The sequence below is a fragment of the Pelodiscus sinensis genome, chromosome 1 (genome assembly GCF_052426305.1).
Source record: "Pelodiscus sinensis isolate ZL-2025 chromosome 1, ASM5242630v1, whole genome shotgun sequence".
In the NCBI taxonomy this organism is placed as follows: domain Eukaryota; kingdom Metazoa; phylum Chordata; order Testudines; family Trionychidae; genus Pelodiscus; species Pelodiscus sinensis.
In genome coordinates, this window is record NC_143052.1 from 223,498,532 (window position 1) to 223,522,760 (window position 24,229).

General features: G+C 43.8%; 1 protein-coding gene across 4 annotated transcripts in view; it reads right to left on the bottom strand.

Moving 5' to 3' along the window:
• The window catches only part of STS (steroid sulfatase), a 186,611-nt gene that overhangs the window by 95,685 nt on the left and 66,697 nt on the right, over window positions 1-24,229 (bottom strand). For all 4 annotated transcript variants that reach the window (XM_075915380.2, XM_075915349.2, XM_075915363.2 and 1 more), the window contains one exon: window positions 14,730-14,866. In XM_075915380.2, the coding sequence (XP_075771495.2) occupies window positions 14,730-14,866 (137 nt within the window). The remainder of the gene's footprint in view (window positions 1-14,729; window positions 14,867-24,229) is intronic.

Consider the following 24,229-nt stretch of genomic DNA (forward strand, 5'->3'; position numbering starts at 1 on the left):
TCCTTTTTCATAGAGGTAAATCTTCCATTAAGTGCAAAAACCCAAAGCAGTAAAACTACACACTGCTATGCTGCACACTTCTTTCAGCAACATCTGGAGCACGTACTTACATCTGGCATACATACTCACTTCCACCCCTGCATGGATAGAAATTGGAACATAGCTAGTGAGGTATGACTTAGGCAAGTAAAAACACACTTGAAGCATGTAGGTATGTATGTATGTAAGAACGTCCCCTATGCATTCTCTACTGGGCCAAGCTGTGCCTTCCTCTCTATACTAGGGTTGCCAGGCATCCGTTTTCTGACCAGAATGGTCAAACAGGGACCCTGCTGGTTCTGGTCAGCAGCACCAATCACTCTGTTAAAAGTCTAGGTGGTGGTGCAATGGAGGCCAAATGCTAAAGTAGACACCCTCCTGCCCTGACTCTATGCTGCTCCCAGGAGGGGCCACTAGGCTCCTGTAGCCCTTCGGTTCAGGAGTGGCCAGGGAGGTTCCATGTGCTGCTCTCAAGCTTACAGGCCTCCACATCTCCCACTGGCCAGAAACTATGACCAAAAGACTTGACCAGGGAGCTACAAACCTTTTCCCTAGTGCCTTCCCACTGCCACAGCCTGTCGTTGATTGACACTTGCTACCACAGCCATCCCGACAGCAATTACCAGAAGCCACTTTACCAGAACTTTCCCCTCCTGTCCTGTCCCAGCACCTTCTGCCTGACAGTAGGCTCTGCCAATTAGTACATTTCCCTCTTTCTGGTGCCTGCCATGGATGAGTTGTTTCATGGGGTCCGGAGGCACTGTGGGAGGAGGGAACAGGAGTGAAAGCGCAGTACATATGGGGGAGGAGGCAGAATTGTGTGTGGAAGAGGCAGGGTGGACAAGGAAAGAAGCAAGAGCAGAGTGGGAAGGGCAGGGAGGGGGGGGGGTTGGGGCAAAGGGTGGAATGGAGACAGGGAATGAGCAAAGCCAAGGACAGCAACCAGCTGACAGAAGAAACTCAGCACCTATGCCCCAAGCCCCAGAACCCCCTCCTGCCCCAAGAACACTGCATCCTTGCTCCTGGTTCCTCCCCTGCAGTGCCTCCTGACACTGCAAAAGAGCTGACCCATGATAGGCCCAAGAAGGGAAGGGGAGGTGCAGATTGGCAGGGCCCACTGTCGGGCAGGAGGCATTGTGGGGGGTGCGAGGGGAAGGTTCTGGTATGAGGGCTTCTGGTGGCTGCTGCACAGATGGTGTCCCAAACATGACACACAAAATTAATGAATGCTTGTTACCTTAATGTGTCAAATGCTCCATCAGTAGAATGGGAGGATTAATATCCCCTCACCCCACAGAGGTGTTGGCAAATTAATTTACGTTTGTGAAACAGATATTTTAAGGATATGAGCCACAGAAAAGTCCATCATGCGATTAACAATTCTGTATTCAGAACAGGGAGTTACAGTGCTCTAAATAAGAGCAAATGCTGAACAATGAGGAGAAAACAAAATACTGAATAGGTGTTCATTCAGTGAACACAATTCATCCTGAGTACTGGATTAGGCAGGTTCTGTGGACAAAACAGTATTTGATAACATAAGCAAACACTGAATCATAATGTGTATATGCAAGATAGCTTAAATAAGGTTGCAGAGGCAACTTCAATTTGGGCATTTCCTAACTTCTGAGTGCTTGACTTCATGCTCTTTTAATGTTCTTTTTGTTTTAAATTATTTAATATAGGCTGCACTATTTCTCCAAGTATGCTGGAAAAGCAATTATAGGCACTATCTTGCACTATAAGAAAAATGGATAAAAATGCCCTAATATGTCCATTCATCTCTCGTTTCTGTGATCCTTTGTTTCAAATTTGGGCTTCTTTTTCAAACAAAGTGATATAAAAGTCTCAGAGGGGTAGCCATGTTAGTTTGTAACTTTAAAAATGAGTTGTTCTGTGCCACCTTAGGCTATATCTAGAATACAGGGTTTTCCGCCACATTCAAGGAACACATCTGCTCTTCCAACATTTTTTGTGGAAGAGCAGATGCGCTCTTTCGGAAGCCCTGTCTTCCTCGTGCCACGAAGAAGAAGGGTTCTTCCCAAAGAGGAGGTTTTTCCAACAAAACTATCAGAAAAAGGTACGCAAGTTGCAATTTGTGTACCTTTTTCCGGTAAAAAGCAGCAGTGCAGACATAGCCTTAGAGACTAACAAAAATATATAGGATCGTGAGCTTTTGTTGGTATGAGCCACCCCTCATCTCATCTGATGAAGTAGATCTAACCTACAAAAGCTCATGATACTATATATATTTTTGTTAGTTTCTAAGGTGCCACAGGAATAAAGTGATCTAAGTTATTTCATCAGTATCTCTCACTATTGAACTACATTCTTTATTGCACAGTGATTATATGAGCTATAAATATCTAAAGGGATATTGCCAGGTGCTGAAAGAAAAGAATTATAAATTCATGTTCATAGTCAATGAAGAGAGGTTTAATCTTCACAAAAGACACATTCACCAAAGCTGGCATACCGAGGCATAAATCACATCTCTCTTTGTGCCAGCCAGGCTCCTTACACTGGATGGTATACTCATCCCTAATGCTTTTCTGCAAGCTTTCTGTGGGGACAGAGCATATTTAATTCCTGAGGATGGTTCAAGCAACCCCTGCTAAAGAGGCTGTTGAGGTGATGCACTGAATCCTCTCATGCTCTAGCTGCTCTGGTTATATATACTTCCCAGAAAATAGCACACACCCTTTGCAAATCCAGGCTCCCTCTAGTCTCTCTGTTTAAAGCCTTCCCCTCAGTAAAGCTGGTGCCACTAGCAGCCTTCACAAAGTTATATACAGAAACCGGCCTGCTGACATGGGGGAGGGGGAGAGGCAGGAGGGCAAAGGGAGTAATTGTCCCAGGGCCTGGTGAGTTAAACAGTCACAATTGCTGTTGCTGCAGAAGGGGTGGTGCCCTGATCTGTAAGCCCTTTAAATCGCTCCTGGAGTGTCACAGATTTCATTACAGGAGGCTCTGAGGGCTGCCTGGGAAGGTGGCGGCACCCTGGGACATGCTCTGGCCAGCAGTGGGTCGGGGGTGCCAATCTCTGGACATCACTGAGGGCTGGCTGCCCTCGGCCCTGCCCCTTCTGCCCTCAGCCCCTCTCCTTCCAGGAGTGCTGAGTCCCCACCTTACCCAGGGGACCGGTGTGGATGTCGGCTCCTCTGTGCAGAAAGCCAGCAAAGATCCTTTGGTAAATTTAGGTCAAGGTTATCTTTGCTATCTTGATTGCCATTTGAAATTAGTTTTCCCATTCACTTTAAGCAAGTGCCAATATCCTAGTATTTCAGCTCAGTGACTGATTAGACTTAAGAAGGAAAACTTACTTTTCTGTGAAGGAGTGTGGGAGGCAGAAAGTTGTTGATTGCAGAAATTTGCATCCTTACTGTTTGGAGAGGCATTTGTGGTGGTGTTAGGTTTCTTTTATCCCTAGGTGGCCTAACACAAGCATTTGCTTTTTGGGGGAGGAGGGGAGGGGTTACGGAAACTTCAGCTCTTCTCAAGAGTAACGTTAATTTTCTGGCTGATTACAGCATTTCCATTCACAAGTGCACAAAATAAGTTCTCCTAGTGTTTCTTTTACAAGGCCCAATTTTCAGGGCTTCATAATTTTGTAATGTACATAACTTATATGTTTATATAAATAAATGCAGTAATCACATATTTTTTGTAATAGAATATTTAAACCCCTGCCCTGCTGGCTGATGATGAAGCCCCTACAGCATCTGACAGGAAATTTCTTCCATGGTATAATTTTAAATGGAAGCATCTGGTGCATTACAAAGGAGATTTCCACTACAGAATACTCTGCTTGGATGTTAAGCAACATCATTAAACTTGACTGATTAAAAAAACACGATAGAAGTGGTTACTTATGTGCTTTATAAATCTTCTAGTTTTCAGCCAAATTTTATTTTCTACAAAGATGTTGCATATAAAACTCTGCATGTACAGGAGAGTTAGATGACTTAGGAGGTTTATCACACTGGAAATGTGCTGTGGAGTCTTTCATTACAAAGTCACCTCTTAAATCCAGCCCCAGCCAGCAGTGACTAAAAGTCATCAAGTATCAGAAGGGTAGCTGTGTTAGTCTGGATCTGCAAAAGCGACAAGGAGTCCTGTGGCACCTTATAGACTAAGTTGCATGTGATAAAATGGGTCTTTTCCCACGAAAGCTTATGCTCCAATAAATCTGTTAGTCTATAAAGTACTACAGGACTCCTTGTCGTCTTTTTAAAAGTCACCAGTGTTTCATTACATATTAAATGACTTCGGGTCTCAGCCCAGATCTGGTTGGATGGTATCCATCCCTCAAAAGACACCAACCTAAATGTCTAATCCTTGCTGGCAATTTCACCAGAGATGGTAAAAACTAAATTAGACCTGGAGTCTTAACTACCTTCTCAGCCCTAATATTAACAGTCCTCCAACATTAAAGTAAAAGCAGATGAGTAGAAAAGTGTGGAGAAGTGCTTTACTATTGAACTGCACTCATTCTTATGGACTGACAGAAAATTCTATTTCCTAGTGATGCTGATTAAACAAATGATGGCCAGAAAGGGGGGGGGGGCATATCTGGCCCACCAGATCAGTTCGTTTGGCCCACCACAGCCCAGCTCAGGGAAGACAATCCAGCAACAGCAGGGACTGGAAGAGATGAGGAATTACAGGCAGAGTGCCTTCCCTGCATTCAGAGTGGGTATCATGTAAGGCTGTGGTGATAGCCAATGGGCCAAGCAGGAAGCTACATGGGACAGATTCCATCACTGCTGGGTGAGATCATGGCAGCATCAATTTTCAACCCCACTCTGCCCAAAGCAGGATTGACCCACCCAGCGTCACATCCCATGAGGACTGTTACCAATGTTATAAACTCTCCTATGTCATAACCCCTGGCCCAGCAAAGGATTTTAGTGGGGCTTTCGGTTACCATCATATTGCTCATAACTGTTCTAGAATAATACGGTTGTGACACACACATCAACAGAAAGTCAATAAATTCAAAGTTACCTATATTTTATGTCAAATATTTCTTCCACTTAAGGTTTATCGTTTCATTTTAAGTTTCCTGAGTCTGCTTTGTTTGTGCTGCAGTCTTGATTAGCTACCTGAATTTTATAACGCAGATTCTGATTGTGTGCTGCCTTTCACTTCGTGCTACCATTCTGATTCAATAGCACTTTACATCCACTTTGAAGAGGGAGAAATTACTAAGAAAGATGCAAAGCAATGAAAAATTAGTCCCCTAGCATATAGCTATATGCTGAAGACATGTACAGGGAAACAATTGAGAGCAACAAATTAAGAGTGCCTCATTCATTTTTTGTAGGATATGAGTATTGTTTTTGTTTCTCGTATTATTATTCTCTATCTTTATTTCTTTTTAATATAATCCAGAGTTCACTACTTTACTGCTAAAGAAACTGCTGATTTATGATTCTTTCATGTGCAGGAATTAATAGAGTGGGATTCTAAATAAATGCTGATTGCATATAAATCCTGAACAATAAAATATGGCTGTGCAAGTCACACTAATAGCCGCTCACATATTAATGAATAAAGCAAGAACCAGTTTTAACAGGTTTAGCTGAATGCCATACCATACCAGAATAATTATATATATATATATATATATATATATTACTAGAAATAAGAGAGCAAATTTAAAAAAATATTTACTAGGAATACAGTTTCAGTGCAGAGTAGGGTTTTTTTTAAGTTATGTTTTAAGTTTTCCTTTGATGACTCTCTCATTAGAGATAGTATACAATTCTGAAAGTTTATAACATTGGTGTTAAGTTTTGTTTGCCAAAAAAAGTTTCTGTTAATAAAATGTGAATGCACAATATATTCTCTTTCTACATATGGAAAACATTAAAAGATGAATTAGAGAGTAGTACATTCAGCATTTCAAGAAGAGATTTTTTTCTGTCTTCCAAACTTTGATCTTTTAGACTCCATGATAATTTTCAGAAGGGTAGGAATGTTGCTGATTGTCTTAGTATTGGCATGCTTGCCAAATACCAGTTTCATTACATAAATTCTGCATTACCCAATTTTTTCATATAATCCTAACTTCAAAAGGTAATCTTTTCTTCCTCTCCAAAGGTGTATTACTTTGCTGTGCAGTGTTAAGCATCTAAGCCAAAGGCACTGAGGTCAATGGATATGATTCTCATGAACTTTAATGGGTTTTGGATCAGGCCCTTAGAATCATAAAAATGTAAAATTGGAAGAAATTTCAACAAGCCATCCAGTCCAGCTTCCTGGACTAAGGCAGGACCAAGTACACCTAGACCAGGGGTGGCCAACCCATTTAACAAAGAGAGCCAAAACAGCAAAGAGCCACACAAAAAAAAAAAAAAAAAAAGTTCCCCAGAACAGAATTATCAAGCAAAAACAAAACAAAACATTTTTTAAAGGAGGCTACCCTTTTAAGACGGCAGCCATCGTGGGCACCATTTTTAAAACCCCGAGGCTCCACAGGGAATCTGGGGGTCGGGGAAGTCAGCATGGGCCATTTGGGGGGACGCAGGAGCATCTTCATGAGCCACACTTTTTGGGGGACAAGAGCTGCATGTGGCTCAGGAGCCATGGGTTGGCCACGGCTGACCTATACCATCCCCGACAAGGGTTTGTTAAACTTGTTCTTATACATTTCCAATGGTGGAGATTTCACAGCTTCCCTTGGAATATCACTGTAGCTTTTAACTATCTGTATAATTAGGAAAGACTTTCTAATATCAAACCTAAATTTCCCTTAATGATGATTAAATTTAAACCTTCAAGGGTTGCCAGATACTTAAAAAAAAAATACCCAACGTGTCGGGAAAAAAAATTGGTTGAGCCAAAAAAAAAAGCGCAAAAGAAAGAGGCAATCATCGGAAGAGGCAGGGGGAATGTCCCAAGTGGCCTTCCATCCGAGAAAAACAGAAATTACCGGACAGAGGCCTCAAATACTGGACTGTCCAGGCCAATATCAGATGCCTGGCAACCCTAAAAGCAGTAAGCATTTTCTAGCCCAAGCCTCTGAACTAGGACAGATGGCACTCACAATCTGGGACTCTGACCCTCTGCATGAGACAAAGCAATGTACAATCTTTAGCTGAAGCCTTCTGGCTAAGGCAGCCAGCAAACACTGTCTGGGGCCTCACAGCCTTCTGGCTGAGGCATGTCAAAAACACAGCACAGGACATACAGCCAAGGGGAAGTAGGCTGCTGAACCAGGGGAGGGGTTGATGGCAGTGGCTATGGGAACTTAGGTACATCCTATTCCATCAGGCCCCTGTCCAGAGCACTAACAGTGGTGAATGGTTACTCTACTGAAACAGTGGGAATTGCACCAGAACATGCTGCCTCACTCTGACAGCACAATTGGAATAAAGTCTGGTTTTCCTGGGCTACTTTCTACCACAATCTGGGGATAGGGCTCGAGTGTCCAAAAGTCCTCCATTTCCTCAGATTATATGGCTGACAGTAACTCCTCTCCATGGCCGGGAAGCAGGGCTCTACACAGTGCAGTTTCAGGTCCAGAGTTCTGCTGAGGGTACCTGCTTCCTTCCCTGGCTCCTGCCAAGGGGGGCTGAAGGGCCTAACTTTCATACTTCCTGTCATGCCTCTCAACTTCTGGGTTAGGGAGTGGGGATGGTTTGGGGAACGTAGTAGTCCCTTGCTCTCAGGCTCATAGGGAGGCCACTCTGTCTCACTACAGCTCACATTTTTCCTGAAGTGTTGTGTCCAGAACTGGACACACAAGTCCAGCTGAGGCCACACAAGTGCCTAGTAAAGCATGATAGTTACATGCAATGTTTTATATATGACATTCTTGTTAATACATCTCAGAATGATATCACAGGTTGAACTTCTCCAGTCCAGAACTCTGGTCTGGCAACATCCATGGACTACAGATGTTGCTGGGCAGAGAGTGCAGGTGGATGAGAGCAAGGGACCGGCTGGGAGTCTAGATGCTAGTGAGGACAGCAGCTGGGCTCTGCTACTGGCCAGCAGGGAAACCCAGCCAACTGTCTAGGTCAGGGAGCCCAGTGGCCAGGGCTGACAGCAGAATCAGTTTGGGGCCAGCAGTGGAGCCCAGCAGCCAGCAGGGGAGCCTGAAGGCCAGCAACAAGGGAGTCGGAATTGACCTCCTCCTTGTCCAGCAAACTCCTTTATTCAGGGCTGGTCAAGTCCCAAGGATACCGGACCTGGGAGGTCCAACCTGTAATGTTTTTCGTAACAGCACTGACATTACTGATTCATATTCAATATGTCATTCACTATAATCTCCATATCCTTTTCAGCAGCACTACAAGCTAGCCAGTTATTTCTCATCCTGTAGCTGTGCATTTGATTTGTCCTTCTCATTTGAAGTACTTCACACTTTACTGAATTTCATGTTGTTGATTTCAGATAAATTCTCTAGATTGCCAAGGCTGTTTTGAATACTAATCCTGTCATCCAAAGTGCTAGCAATCCCTCCCACCTCAGTGTCATCAACAGGTTTTATAAGCACACTCTCCATTCCAAGTCATGAATGAAAATATTAGTTGGTACCATCCCCCGGACACACTTTTGCATGACCCCACTAGCTACATGCTCCCAGTTTTACAGAACAACATTGATAATTACCTCTTTGGTCTTTCAATCAGTTTTTTGCCAGCCTAGGAGAAATTTCATCTTTAACACATTTTCCTAGTTTTCTCATGAATGTGTGGTGTGGGACTGTATCAAAAGCCTTATTAAAACATATTATATCACATCTACAACTTCCCCTCATCCACTAGACCAATAACCTTGTCAAAGAAGGAAATTAGGTTGATTTGCATGATTTATTTTTGACAAATCCATGTTGGCTATTACTAATAAAAGTATTATTCTCTCAGGGCTTACAAACTGTTGCATTTCATTAACAGCTGAATATACATGTTTGTGTATGTGTATGTTAAGCACTTTCAGTTGAAAAGCATCATTTAAATATACAGCTGTCATCATCTCACTCTCTGAAAGCCCTTGGGAGCATCTCATACTTATTTTATCATTTTTATATGCCCATCATATAGACAGAAAACAAAAAAAATTGTAGTGAGATCCACAGTTGACTTTATAAACTTTCAGCTGCTCTCCCCTTCTATGCTTCTTCCTGGACTCCAAAACCTGCACTGTTGCAAAAGGAGCACACCTAGTTTGGCAGATGATGATTATTTCTCTGGCAGAAGATGAGGCCAATGATAAGACTAGTTTTCGAGCCACTGATATATTGGAAGATCAAGCTTCAAACTGTCAATAAAATCAGAGTGTGAGGCACTGGAGAGATCGAGACAGTGGAGTAACATGCTCATAGCAGCCCATCCTATTAAGGAGGCAACTTGCCAAATTTTGAATTGTGCATTGCTTCTACTTTCAGACCCATTAACTGTGGGTCAGATGCTCAGCTGGTTTGAAAACAACTGAAGTTAATGCGAAAGATTGAGCCCAATGCGTAATTCGGTCTGGAAGTGATAAATATATTAACTGCTGTGATCAGAACCTCACCTGAAAAGAAGGGGAGATGTTTCCTAACAAGCTGGAAGTAGAAGGGAGTATTTCTAGACACTCGTGGGGATCTAGGCTAAACAGTAACTCCAAAAGGCCACAAGAACTTATACTATATTTTTTTAAAAATAAGGATGATTATTAACCATTGAAACAAACTAGCAAGGGAAGTTGTGGATTACCCATCTTTTTCAGGTTTGAAAATGAAGAATCGATATCTTTTGGATAGGCATAGTTTATTCAAGCAAATTCTATGACCTGTCTTATGCAAGGTTCAAACTGGATTGTCCCCTACGTAACTAAATAGCTCAAAGGGCTTATTTCTGAAATCATTGTCTTGGGTTTATTAGCCAAAAGTTGCTATTGTTCACTTTACTATTTGCTCAGCTCAGACTTGAAGGATAATAGATGAACAAATAAACAAAGTCAGACTATTTATTCTTCAATTTCAAATACCACACTCTCTTAGTAAAAATATACATAATGAAAACATACTTTTGTAAACTACTTTTGGAAAGACAGAAGTAACATTTGCCCCATGTTTTTAACTGCTTTGTTTAAATTCATTTTCTGGACTTTATACAGCAGGAAAGGTCAGTGTTAGGACTCATTCTCCATAAAATTTAGAGTAATTATGATTGTAAAGTCCAAAGTTTCTCCATATCACATTCATGGAATCTGAGATCTGAATTTTGGTAACACTTCTGGTGAAACTGAATAATCAGAACATAAAGTCTATGCTATGCTAGGATTTTCAGATGGGTATGAATGGAGCAGGATTTCACCCTGAGTCATTCTGAGTGCCTTAATTTTTGTTGTTCAACTTGGTACATCTTAAAAGAGCTAGATTATCAGTGGTGATTATTCAGTGCTTTCAGAGTCATTTTAAAATTTTTCAAGCTGGGCATCCAAAATAAACACTTGAAAATCTTGTCCACTGTCGCTCTTACATGCCTCTTCATCAAATTTTGCCTATATTTTGTGACATACCATTTACTCAGAATGCACCAAGAACAAGCCAACATTGCTTAATGGGGTAGTACTGTCTAAGACACCATGCCCACAGCCGGTCACCATTATAGGATAATCTAAGTATCTTGCTCATATTTACCTGTAGTTAGCCAGATTTTCCAAATCTGAATCCTATCACATCCAGAAATCTCCATTTTTATATGTGAACTGACTATAGGACCTTTTTATTTTCTCTACTACAATAACTATCCAGAGTATTAAGGAAATCTCTCCTCCCCACCCTGCCCCAAAAAAATCATATGCAAAATGGTTTCTTTCCTTCCCCATTTCTTAATGAGCATCATAAGTACACCTTATTGACCTCATCTACTTAGCAATACTGTGAGGGAGTGGAGTCTCTTTTTCATTTTATTTGGAAGTTCATGGAATTCTTTATATAATCCATAAAGACACCCAATGTAATAGTTACACCTACAGCGTTAATATTTCCTATCACTTCCCTATGTGTGAACTATGTACTATTGATTTTCTACAAGGGAATAAAAGGCTCTCTGTTAGAGGGCCCCCCACTGCAAGAACAGAAGAGAGAACTCTACTTCTGATAGTACCCAAAGAGGTATGTCTTCAGAGAGCTGTAATTTGAGGCTGAAGGGGGCTCCAGAACTCTTAGTAGTGATTATATTAGTGTGGTTTAATTTTTATCTTAAATGTCATCATGTATCCATTCAGAGTCCTACATTAAATCCACTACTATGTTATTTTAAAAAATACAGCAAGAGAAAGAGATTATAGTTCGCTCATCCTCCTTCATTTTTACAGTTATTTTACCTGCTACAATTATAAGCTATAATTAATATAAATAATAAAGTACCTGGCCTACATTGAAATAACTTTAAAATGTTGACAAGTCAGAGAATAACCCTGCAAGGCATGTCATACAAAGCAGCATTAAAACTGTAAATTCTGTAAGTACTGGAATCTATTATGTACACATGAAACATGCATGAGCAGTAGAAATATAGGATCTTAAACTTATCCTGAAAGCTTGTACTTAGTTGTTGGGACATAGATTGTAATCATAATCATCAAGCATCAATTTAATATGCTTCAAATATAAAACATTTTTTAAACCATTCCATATACCTGCCTTAGTATCAACTCCCCTGCTAAAATTAAGAAAGAAAACTATTTATTTAACAGTTGGTGTGATGGGTTCAATCACAGAGGTATCCTTGGGGCTTCTTCCGGTGTGCTGACCTTGCCCCTAAGTCTGCCCACCTGCCCTCTGGGGCACCCCACCACCGTGTTCTGCTGGGCTAGAAGTTCTGGTCTCCCTCAGGCAAGGTACAAAATGGTGGTAACAGCCCCCTAGCAGAGAGACAAAGATGCTGAACCAGCTGAGCAGGAGACAGCGGGGAGGCACCCCAGGAACCAGGTAGGCAGGCTCAGTGATCAGCACACACATTACTCTAAGTCAGGCATGTCCAAAGTCCGGCCCGTGGGCCAATTGCGGCCCGTGTTCGGTTTAATAAGGCCCCACAGGTAATTTGGCAATATCTATCTTTTATGGCCCCCAACAAATCCATATGTATTGAGATGAATACATTGTAAAATCTCAGTTAATGTCAGTTGGTCTAAATCAGTTATAAATATATTTGGACACAACATGTATACTTGGTGTTATGTTCCTGTTCATATTTTTTTAATTTAAAAGTTGACAGACAACCTTTATTACCAATAATATGTAATGTACTTTACAATGTTCCTGACATATATTTCAGCTTCCTGGATTTTTTTTTCATCTGGCCTTCAGATATGAAAGGCAGAGTGATTTAACACCTGTTTAGATTTGTCATCCATGTGACGAAATGAAAAGTATGCCGTTTGCAATAAACTTTGCATAAAATAGTTAATTTGCATTTAATTTTAATGGTTCAAAGAATGTCAGGCAAAATGGTCGGCCCTCTTTGATGTTCACTTCATCAAATCTGGCCCTCTTTGAAAAAAATTTGGACACCCCTGCTCTAAGTACTTAATATTAAAGTGGGGGAGGTCAAAGTTAGATATTAGGAAAAACCATTTTACCAGGAGGGTGGTGAAGCACTGGAATGGGTTACCTAGGGAGGTGGTAGAATCTCCATCCCTAGAGGTTTTTAAGCCCTGGCATGACAAAGCCGTGGGCTGGAATGATTTAGTTGGGCTTGGTCCTGCTTTGGGCAGGGGACCGGACTCATTGACCTCCTGAGGTCTCGTCCATGCAGATTGGACGCTCTCTTTCAAAAAAGCAGATTGCTTTTTCAGTCCAGTTTTGAGGGGTGGATGCTTTCTTTCAAAAGAAACTTTTTCAAAAGAGCTCTTTCGAAAAAGCTTCTTTCGAAAGGAGCTTGCAGTCTAGACGTACCCAGAGTGCATGATGGCACCTGAAGGAGGGGGAAAGTTAACAGAGTAAGGAAGATTCAGTGCAAGTCTTCCTCACGTTAATAATCTTCATATAGAAAGCAGTTTCTGAGGGCCAGTTGCCTACAAGAAGTATACTCATCCCATTTAAAATTCATCATAACTTCCATATTTTACCTATGTATTCAAATACTGACCTATGTATATTACAAATTCCTTTATGTCACTTGTTGAACAATCATCCCAGCCATTCATCCCTTGCTATTTGCAGTCAGAATTTTTTATGGCTAATATGAATAGAAATGTGTATGAAGCTGAACTCTACATGCTTCCAATCAAAATACATTGCATGAAAGTGTATTATTAAGCATGATTCTAATATTGAGATGAAAGTCTGTTTATAATAATTTGGTAAATGTTGCTTATTTGAAGAAAGTGATTTTGTACTTGGCTTCACTAAAACCAGAATTGGTTTGGGATAGGTGGGGTAGAGGAATGCAAGATGATCATTATCTTTTAGTACTGTTATTCTTTCGCTTGATTGCTTCAGATATGAACTTGGAGTTGTTTTCACAGGTGATTACCTCTAGAAATGGACAGTCATCCCAATATGACCAGAAATAAAGCAAGCCTGCTGAACAATTTGATGACTTGCTACTCTGCAAGATCAGAGGGTCTGTGCCTTGACAGGTGATTTACTTGCCTTTGGTTGTATTATGCTCAGAGAAGTGGACCCCACTTGACTGATTTCACCAATAAAGAAGAATTATTCATTATATATTGTATTTACTAAGAACTAGCAATAACAGTACCTATTAAGACTTGGCAATTATTTTATCTTTTGTTCTTTTGATGATGATAGTCCTATGAAATCTACTAAACACAGCATTCCCTCTGATGACTTAGAGCATGCAGAATGATATGATACCAAGGGGGACACAGTGTCAATTATATATGAGCATGACAACATCTAAGTAATCAGTATTAATACTTGTCAATTGTTTAGTCCTCTGTTATCAGGTGTGTCTGTCCCACACTGGTATTGTGAGGGTTAACAGCACTCTTTGGACAGAGGAGGCCATGCCCTTGGAGCCCTGCTGAGCATGCTCCAACTGGAAATTAAACCAAGGCCTTTGGACAGAGAATCCAGCTGTGCAGCCATCACAGTCTTTGCCGGAGGGAACCAGAGACCCAGAGAGACTGGAGGACTGTGGCTGATGGAGCTGCAAGGAGTGGGGAGGAGCCTGAGAACCCCGATGTTCAAAAGATTCCAGCATATGGAAGTGTGGTAGCAAGTGACACAGGGAGGATGTGTGAGTGTTACCTTCCATCCAAGTGAGGTCAGCATCTATTAGTGGCAGTCCCCTCTAACTCACCAGGTACTGGCCACCAGTAATGAAATTAATCTTGGACATGCTATATAGACTCTCTCTCCATAGGGACAGACTGTCCTGCATCTAGGAGCTGTTCTATAGGCTCTGGCCATTGAGCAATACTATCCTGCATCTAAGGACTACGGGACTGTTTCTAGTCATTAGGCCGCACCATCCTATACACAAAGGTTCCTGTGATTGACACTGGCTGTTAGGCTATGCTGCACTGCATGTAAGGACATGACCATGGGGACGTAATTATTTCGCCCTGCCCCAAGAGGGGACAGGGCACACCTACCCCATGACACTTTCCCTTACCAGAGCAGATTTTGCATGCAGTAGAATTGTCACAAATTTCTAATGAAGAATAAAGAAACATCTCTGAAAATGTTTAAGCTCACTAAAGAAAAATGTGCAACATACCTATACTCCAATCCATTTCCTCTACTGCATCCCCATACAATCCATGTTTGCTCTTTCCTTTGAAATCCTTTGATGCATATAGAGGAGTATGGACTTGAAGGTAGGACAGGAAAAGAAGAAATGGTGCATCAGTGTTCCTGAAACACAAAAATAAAAATGAAATAAACAGAACACCTACAAGTAAATAACTTCAACAGAAATAAAATGCTAGCAACATTTCTAACAATTCTAGCAAGATAGCCTTTTTACATGTAGAATCTACAGCAGGGGTTCCCAAACTTTTTGACATGGGGACCAGTAAATCCATTCACGAGCTTTTGGAGAACCAGTAACATTCATTTGCATATTTTCATATTCATTAAGCAAATGATGAATATCCAAATAAGTTGTTTCTGGTCCTCCCAGAGCCCCCAGTGCCAGCATTAGCAAAGCTTTTGATACAGTCACCCACAATCTTCTTGTCAGCAAGTTAAGGGAATATGGATTAGAGAAATGGACTGTAAGATGGATAGAAAGCTGGCTAGACCAGAGTTTCCCAAACTTTTAACTTTAGTTGGAACCCATTTTTTTTTCCAGTACTGTTTTTTGCAGCCCAAAAATATAAACACATATAAAAAAAAGAATGAAAAATGAATAAATTTTCAGTGTTTCACCCGGCTGCATCCTATGCCCAGCCTGGGCCAGGGGTTGGGGGACCTGGCACTGCATGAGCACTCCACGAGGCGGGAGTAGGAGCAGACTGGGGGTAGGGTATCTGGCTAGGAGGGAGGGTGCAAGGAGGGGTAGGGTTGCCAGGTGTCCGTTTTTGTACCGGACAGTCTGGTATTTGAGGGGGGCAAAATGGAATCCCTGTGACCAGATTCACTTGTGTGCCTGGATCTGCATGTGCCCGGGTCAGTCCCACTTCCCACTGGCTGATTCGTTCCCCCGCCCCTTCTCCTCCCGATCTCCCCCGTCCAGCCCTGCTGCCCCCGTCCAGCCCTACTTCCAGTGGCTGGTTCTCCCGTCCTCCTCCTCACGATCTCCCCTGTCCAGCATCCCTCCCCACCCCCGCCCCATCCCCTGGCCATCCCACTGCCCTCATCCAGCCGTGCTTCTGGAGGCTGGTTCTCTCATCCTCCTTCTCACAATCTCCCTCCGTCAAGTCCCCCCGCACCGTCCCCTGGCCAGCTGTTCTTCTGGAGGCTGGTTCTCCAGTCCTCCTCCTGATCTCCCCTGGCCAGGCCCCCTGCCCCCCGTCCAGCCCTGCTTCCGCTGCCCACCTGCCCCAATCTCCACCGGACAGCCCCACTGCCCCAACCCTACTTCCGCCAGCCACCCGCCCCCCCATTTCCGCCGGACAGCCCCGCTGCCCCCAACCCTGCTTCTTCCAGCCACCCGCCCCCCCCATCTCCGCCAGACAGCCCCGCTGCCCCCAACCCAGCTTCCGCCGGCCACCCGCTCACCCTGATCTCTTCCAGACAGCCCCGCTGCCCCCAACCCTGCTTCCTGGCGGCCGGTTTCTCCCCCCCCCCCCACACACCTCCTCCCAGCCCGCCCCACCCCGCCCCCGCCCTCCCGGCAGCCACGCTGAGGCCCGCTATTTTTTTCCCGTGGCCTGGTATCGGGCCACGACCCATAGTTTGGGAAACGCTGCTCTACAGAACAGAAGAAATATTATATAGAGGAAGAGGCTATTATAAAATCATTTACAGAGCAATCCTGAAACCTCATGTTAGATATGTCACTTAATACATACTCTAAGTAAGAAATACTGTCAAGTTAGATTAGTTCTTATAACTGTTCAAAAAACACTGGTATGACTATTGTATAAAGTCAAGTTCTACAACAGCCTGGCCACTTGCCTTCATTTCTGCACATTATCATTACCAATTCAGGCTCTCTCTGACCTACCAGAAAACCCTAGAAAAATGAATAGTGTAAAAGATATACAATCCATGAACCAAACAAGATGCTTAGTCAACTTTCTTCTTGACACACTCAGCATATAGACATTTAATATATCATAGAATTAGCATTAGCAATAGGGAATATATATATATATGTTATATATATATATATATAGAGAGAGAGAGAGAGAGAGAGAGAGAGAGAGAGAGCGCCATCATTCTGAAACAAATATAATATAGGAAGCACCTCCCTAAACTGGGACTCGATCATCCAGCAAGACCATGGATATAGGTGAACAAGAGACCCCTGAGGCAGGAATGCCAGCATCTGAGATCCCCGTGAAAGGCGAGGCTGATGGTAGCAGGGCCAGAGCCTCAGCAGACCAACAGCAGCAGCGAAGCCGTGGTAGCAGGAAAGGGGCAGCCAGTGCGTGCTGGCTTGACAGCTGGGTTGTGCCACGGCAGCCCGAGTGAGGCTGCGTGCTGGCCTGGCAGTGGGGACAGAGCCGTGGCTGCCTGGCTGGCAGCAAGGCTGGCCTCCGCAGCCCAGCAGGGGATGCCTGTCTGGGACTACAGCAGTTATGGCAGCGGAGCTGATGCAGCCCTGTCGCCCGGCTGGCAGCGGGGCTGAAGGACCCAAAAGCGGGGAAGGGCAGCAGGCTTAGGGGGCCGGTGGCAGGGGACCGTCCGTGGTCTAGCAAATTCCCTCATCTGGGACTGCTCAGATCCCGAGGGTGCCAGGCCAGCGAAGTTCAACCTGCAGTATCACAAAAACTATGTCTAATATAAAATTTTGGAGATTTGGAAAAGAATATTTTCTCTAGTAATAGTATCCACTCATTTCAAGCCATTTCCTCATTGGATTATTTTCCAATAAAATATAAAATCCCACAACAATGACAACAGAGCTTCAGTTTTGCTCCTCAGGGGATCTGACAATATATATGTCTTAATCCAGAAGGCTTTGAAGGGAAATCTTAGATAAGTATGGATTTTCGCATTAAAATCCTAGTGTGGGGGACACTACTCAGTACTAACAATGATAGGTTGAGTTTATAGTTATGATACTCCACATGCTGTCAATTTCAACTGAACCATAACAGCAATTAGGGAACAGTGTGTTTAGGCTGGCTCCTTGTAACACACCGGTCAGACTTTTTTTCCCCTCTGTTGTTCATTTCCCCATACTATAGTGCTTATACATGGTCAACTTCTGATAGTTAAAAACAAAACCCAACCCATACCCAAAACACAGTATTAACAGGCATCTGGTCAGCAAAACAATGCAATAAACATTACCCTTTTCATTAAGAAGGGTTTCTTTTTTCAGCCCTAAAGAGCTGAAAACCCCTGTCTAAAGCCCATTAGTGAAAGGAACTGCTATGAAACCCATGTTGCATTCTAAAGAAAAACAAACAAATACATTATTCTGGTGTATGTATGTATCTATCCACCCCATTCCCTTCCTGTTGGCTACGGCTGTTTCCATGAGAAATCATGGCTGTTTCTGTGATAAAAAATGCTATCCCTTCTGTTTGCTGAGAATTCATAGATTCCAAAGGCCAGAATGGATCACTGAGATCATTTTTTCTGACTGCCTGTGTATCATAGGCAATACAACTTGCCCAAACTATTTCCTACAGCATATATTTCAGAAAAATAAAATAAAAAATATGTTGTCTTAATTCTCTGAGCATACACCGACTAGAGCTCATCACAATGTTTCCATCAAAATTGTTTTTGATGGACTACACGAATTTTTCCTCATTAATTCATCTACTTTCTCCAGAAAAAGTTTTGTTATAAAGATGAACACCCCTAAAACGATTATTTGGAAATATATCTCGGGATTGGTAACTCAAATTTTACATTTAATTCAGATTCTACTCTATAGACAAAGTTCCAAAAATAGACTATAATTTTTACCCCTCATCTGGATTCTTGTGGGAGGGAATAATCTGGTCCTTGGCTCTCATTGGGTATGTCTGCACTACCCCGCTAGTTCGAACTAGCGGGGTAATGTAGGCATACCGCACTTGCAAATGAAGCCCGGGATTTGAATTTCCCGGGCTTCATTTGCATAAGCGGGGAGCTGCCATTTTTAAAACCCCGCTGGTTCGAACCCCGTGCAGCGCGGCTACACGGGGCACGAACTAGGTAGTTCGAACTAGGCTTCCTAGTTCGAACTACCGTTACTCCTCGTTAAATGAGGAGTAACGGTATTTCGAACTAGGAAGCCTAGTTCGAACTACCTAGTTCGTGCCCCGTGTAGCCGCGCTGCACAGGGTTCGAACCAGCGGGGTTTTAAAAATGGCGGCTCCCCGCTTATGCAAATGAAGCCCGGGAAATTCAAATCCCGGGCTTCATTTGCAAGTGCGGTATGCCTACATTACCCTCCTAATTCGAACTAGCGGGGTAGTGTAGACATACCCATTTCTATTCTCTTATGCCCCTCTGCCTATGTTTTTAGTGGCTTTTTTGGGGCTAATTTTGTAAAACAGTGGATACAGCTTTGTGAGGAAAAAAAATCCTTAAACATGTTTTTAATAAGAAATCAATGTATTGCAAGGTACAGAGTGTCACTCTTGCCCTTATGATTTGTTGGAATTTTCTGGAATATAGGAAGCCTTGTGGGTTTGTACTGGATTAGGTCAGATTCTGGTGCCATACAGAGTCAGAGTGAGGCCAATCTTCCTGACTATAAGCAGGCCAAACAGGTAAACAGCCTGGCCCAGGCAACAACCACTCCAAGCACTCAGGCCTATCCACAGACTAAGCAAGCAGTCAATATGCCTTCTCCCTAGTTCAGGAGGGCCAGAAAACAGTTCAGGGGCTGAGGCCTATATTTAAGTGAGGAGCAGTCAATGTGGTCAGGTCCGTGTTCGGAGCAGGACCACTAGCAGTTCAAGTGCTCAGGTGTATTCTCCAAAGGTACATCTACACTACAACGTTAATTCGAACTAACTTAGTTCGAATTAGTTAATTTGAACTAAGCTAATTCGAACTAACGGATCCAGACTAAAAAACTAGTTCGAATTAGTGTTTTGCTAATTCAAACTAGCATGTCCACATTAAGTGGACCCTGAACCAGGCTTAAGAATGGCCGGAAGCAGTGCCGGCAGGGCATCAGAGGAGGACTTAGAGCGTGGAGATGCTGTCTCAGGCTAGCCGAGGGCTGTGCTTAAAGGGTGCCAACCCCCACCCCGGACAGACAATTCTCAGAGGTGTCCCGCTTGCAAAGCAGTCCTGGCTTGGATTGCCCAGAGTACCCACACTGGGCACATCACAGCACTCGGCCATCAGACCGGCTGCACTTGCTGCAGGCTGCCATCTGGGGAGAGGGGACAATTGGGGGGCTGCAGGAGAACTTCCACCCCCAGAAGCCCGCAGAGCCAGCCCAGTCCTCCCCATAGGGGTCGCGTACCCCATTCCTCCCTCACCTCCTTCCACTTACCCTTCCCTAGCCCCTTTTCTTGATGTACAAAATAAAGGACAATTGTGTTCCAAAATGGAATCTGTCTTTATTGAACAAAACTGGGAGAGACTGGGAAAAGGAGGTGGGAGAGGGGAAGAGAGAGGCTGGGAGAGGGGAGGGCAACTAAAATGATCAGGGGTTGGGAACAGGTCCCAGATGAAGAGAGGCTAAAGAGACTGGGACTTTTCAGCTTAGAAAAGAGGAGACGGAGGGGGAACAGGATAGAGGTCTCTAAAAGCATGAGTGGTGTGGAGAGGGTGCATAAAAAAAAGTTCTTCATTAGTTCCCATAAAGAAGGACTAGAGGACACCAAAGGAAAGGAATGGGTAGCAGGCTTCAAACTAGTAACAGAAAGTTGTTCTTCACAAAGCAAAGAGTCAACCTGTGGAACTCCTTGCTGCAGGAGGCTGTGAAGGCTAGAACTAGAACAGAGTTTAAAGGGAAGTGTGATCAAGTCATGGAGGTTGGGTCCATGGAGTGGTATTAGCCAGGGGGTAGGAGTGGTGTCCCTGCCCAAGGTTTGTGGAAGGCTGGAGAGGGATGGCACGAGACAAATGGCTTGGTCACTGTCTTCGGTCCATCCCCTCCAGGGTCCCTAGGGTTGGCCGCTGTCGGCAGACAGGCTACTGGGCTAGATGGACCTTTGGTCTGACCCAGGATGGCCATTGTAAGCTCAGGGCTCAGGGTCGGGGGTCTCAGTGATTTTCATGCCCCTTGATTTTCATGCACACCTGCTCCTGGGTGGCCAGGCTGGCAGCTCTCCTGCCCTAGACGGCCACTTTCCTGTGCCTAGTGCAGAGATCGTGGACGAGGTCCACGATGTCCGCACTAGCCCAGGCGGGTGCCCGCCTCTTGCGGTCCCAGGCAAGCTCCCGGGAGCCGCCAGCCTGGTCCCGGGCAGAGGCGGAGGGCTGGGTGGCAGAGGGTGGGTGGCTCGATCCGTGCCAGGTGCAGGGTCTGCTGGCTGGGTGCTGGCAGGCTTGCACCTGGCACGGGCATCGTAGCCAGCCCGTGCCCCTTTAAGGGGTCCGGGGCCGGGAGGGGGGCAGACGAGTTTCCCTGGTGTTGGCCAGAGTGGCCACCAGGGAAAGCTGGGAAGGGCTAGCCTCCTACTAGTTCGAATTAAGGGGCTACACACCCCTTAATTCAAACTAGCTAGTTCAAACTAGGCTTAATCCTCGTAAAATGAGGTTTTCCTAGTTCGAACTAAGCGCTCCATTAGTTCGAATTAAATTCGAACTAACGGAGCGCTAGTGTAGCGCCTATGAAAGTTAGTTCGAACTAACGTCCATTAGTTCGAACTAACTTTGTAGTGTAGACATACCCCAACTGAGCAGCAGTCAGGTCTCCTAGCTCTGGCAGAGAGCTGACAAGCACAGTCATTTTGCCCAGAAACAAGGGGAGACTGCCATCCACAGATTGAGGTTAAAGGGGGTGGGGAGGCAGGTCCACCTGCCCCACTGCATTCCAGCCCAGAGCCCTAACAATGGCAGACCCAGAAACCTCTGGTTCAGCAGGGATCCTGGCCACAACACATTGACTTGTGCACTGGCATTCCTTCAGCCAAAGGTCAGCTATCCCTGGACTACTTCCCAAATTCCCCTGTGGGCATACCTGTGGTTGTGACAGTCTTGGCGAGTCTTCCACTTCCTTGAGGTGCATACCAGCCTCCCACCTCGGGAGCTCAGGGAAGTCTTCCGGCTCCTTCAGCAGCTGGGTCTCAATTGAGGACTCTGAGCTCCAGCCTTTATACTTCTGGCCTTGCACCTCTGCATCATGGAGATAGGGCAGGATTGATCTGGCCCTACCCACCAGAGTCCCTTGGGGCGGTCTTCCCCTTCCAGGTCAGAAGGAGTCCAACTTGCCTCACTATACATTCCTCTATCAAGTGAAGCCCCTGATCATGGAGGCTGGTCTCTGGACCCTCCCCCAGGCAGGAGAAAAAGTGCATTTACATGCTTTTTTTCAGTCTGGTGATGGACATAGAAGGCATATTGTTGAAGGGTAAAGTACCAACAATCCAGGCATTGGTATTCTTCATCCTATGCAGCCACTGAAGGGGGGCATTGTCTGTGATGAGGACAAAAAGGGGCTGCCAATAAATAGCAGCAAAGAGCCTCAATGACCCACTTGTTAGCAAGGGCTTCGTTCTTATTTTTGAATACATACACGCTTTGGGGGATAACTTCCAGCTAAGATAAAGAAAGGGATGTTCCTCCCTCTCAACCTCTTCTGAGAGTACCACCCTAAGCCGGACCTCCCATGAATCTATCTGGAGCAGGAAGCCCTTGTCAAAGTCGGAGCTAAAGAGCACCAGTTCTTGAGAAGGTTCCCAAGACTTAGGGTTTGAAAGGCTTCTTTATACCTAGTAGACTAGCAGACCTTTCAGAGGCTATCCTTCTTGAGGAGTGCTGCGAGAGGGGTGGTATCTGTATACAGACTGTCTGACTATTTCACAGAAATATAAAATCCACTGTCTCCTGAAGTAAATTGTCCAAATACAAACAAGATATTCATAAGCACCTATGTGAAAAGTTAATGCTACTATTATTATTAACATAGTGCTAATAAGTAAACCTGTAAAGTTGAATATGATTCGTTTCAGGAAAAGAAAAGCGTTTTGCTTGCTGGAACAGTAACTGGCCAACACCCTGTGCTAAGGAAAAGTTTTTATATCAGTAAAGCCTTTCAGTACCACCTGTGAATAATTTGAAGCTTCACACATTAAACCTGATCCACAGTACAAGAGGAAAATTGAGTCATGCCACCTTTAACTTAATAATTGAACAATGAAGTAATCCACTCAAACCCTCTGAAGCTGGTATGCAAAATAAAAGCGTATCATTGGGTAACAGCAGGTTGATCCAAAAATTAGCAAGGACAACTGTAAAGACAAAGTATTCTAAGATATAATGTGCTACCCCGACGGGGGTAGAAATGTTTTCTTTGTCTTTCAGAACACCAGAAAGCGCTGGTACCAGCTGAAGAGCAACTGAAGAAAAAAATAAAAACCATATTTCTCTCGTCATGACATAATAAGTTGTGTTCTGTCCAAGTTTGTGTTTTGTCTTGTGTGTCTTAATTGTGGTATATGTCTTGCAAATGTTGTTGTGTATAGGATATTGTTTTCTAATGAAAGGATAATTTGAGTAAAGCAGAAGAGTGAGTTTAAACAAAACAAAATTAATAATTGGGCCCAATCAATTGGCAACTCTAAACTTAATCAATTGACAACTTTAAAATTTAGTGAAAGGATAATAGTTTGGTAATTGTTTAAGCTAGGAGAATGTTAACAATGTCTCCACAGGTGAACAATAAAAAGAAAGTAGCCGCAAGGCTATTCCTGCTGCAGCTCTTGCTACTCCTATGAAGCTGAAGGAAAGGAGCAAGGAGTGCACCACGTGAAAAGGAGGACTGGGAATGGGGTACCAATCCCCCTCCACTGGGTTCACTTTGCTTTAATTGCCACACTAAAGAAATATTTAGCTTTGCAACTTGCACATTAACCATGAAAGTGGTTTGGCCAGAGATAACAAGAAATCTCTGAGTAAAACAACACGGGCAAGTGGGACATCAGAATATTTAAGTAAAAATGCCCACAACATCGATGCCCACAACGATGGGGAACTAGTAACCCCACCGTTACAATAATAGCCACTTGCCCTACTACTCATTGGAGCCTGACACCTTAAAAGGCCTCAAGAATTATGAAATTGCATGGGATCCCAATAATTATTAAAACATTCTAGAACCATGCTATGGTCCCATAAGAGAAACAGTGACTCCAGTCAATGTAACCAGCCTTCAAGTCACATACATAGAACAAATACACACTAATAGAGATGGGGAATACATGGCCTTGGGCCGCCCCTCATTCACACATAATTATTTTGCTTATTGTAACAATACGGACACTACGAGGACAAAGAATACACAGTCCTCTGTGTTAAATTTTGTATGGAATATTGTGGGAAAGAAGCTAAACACTAACATCAGGCCATTGAAGTGGGACCAACTAATCCCCACTGGGGTTTACCACCTAAGGCCAAGACAGAGGTAACCCCTGAGGCATGGCAATTATTTGTTAACCAATAGCCATCACTGACTTGCCCTCATTTGGATATCATCAACCAGGT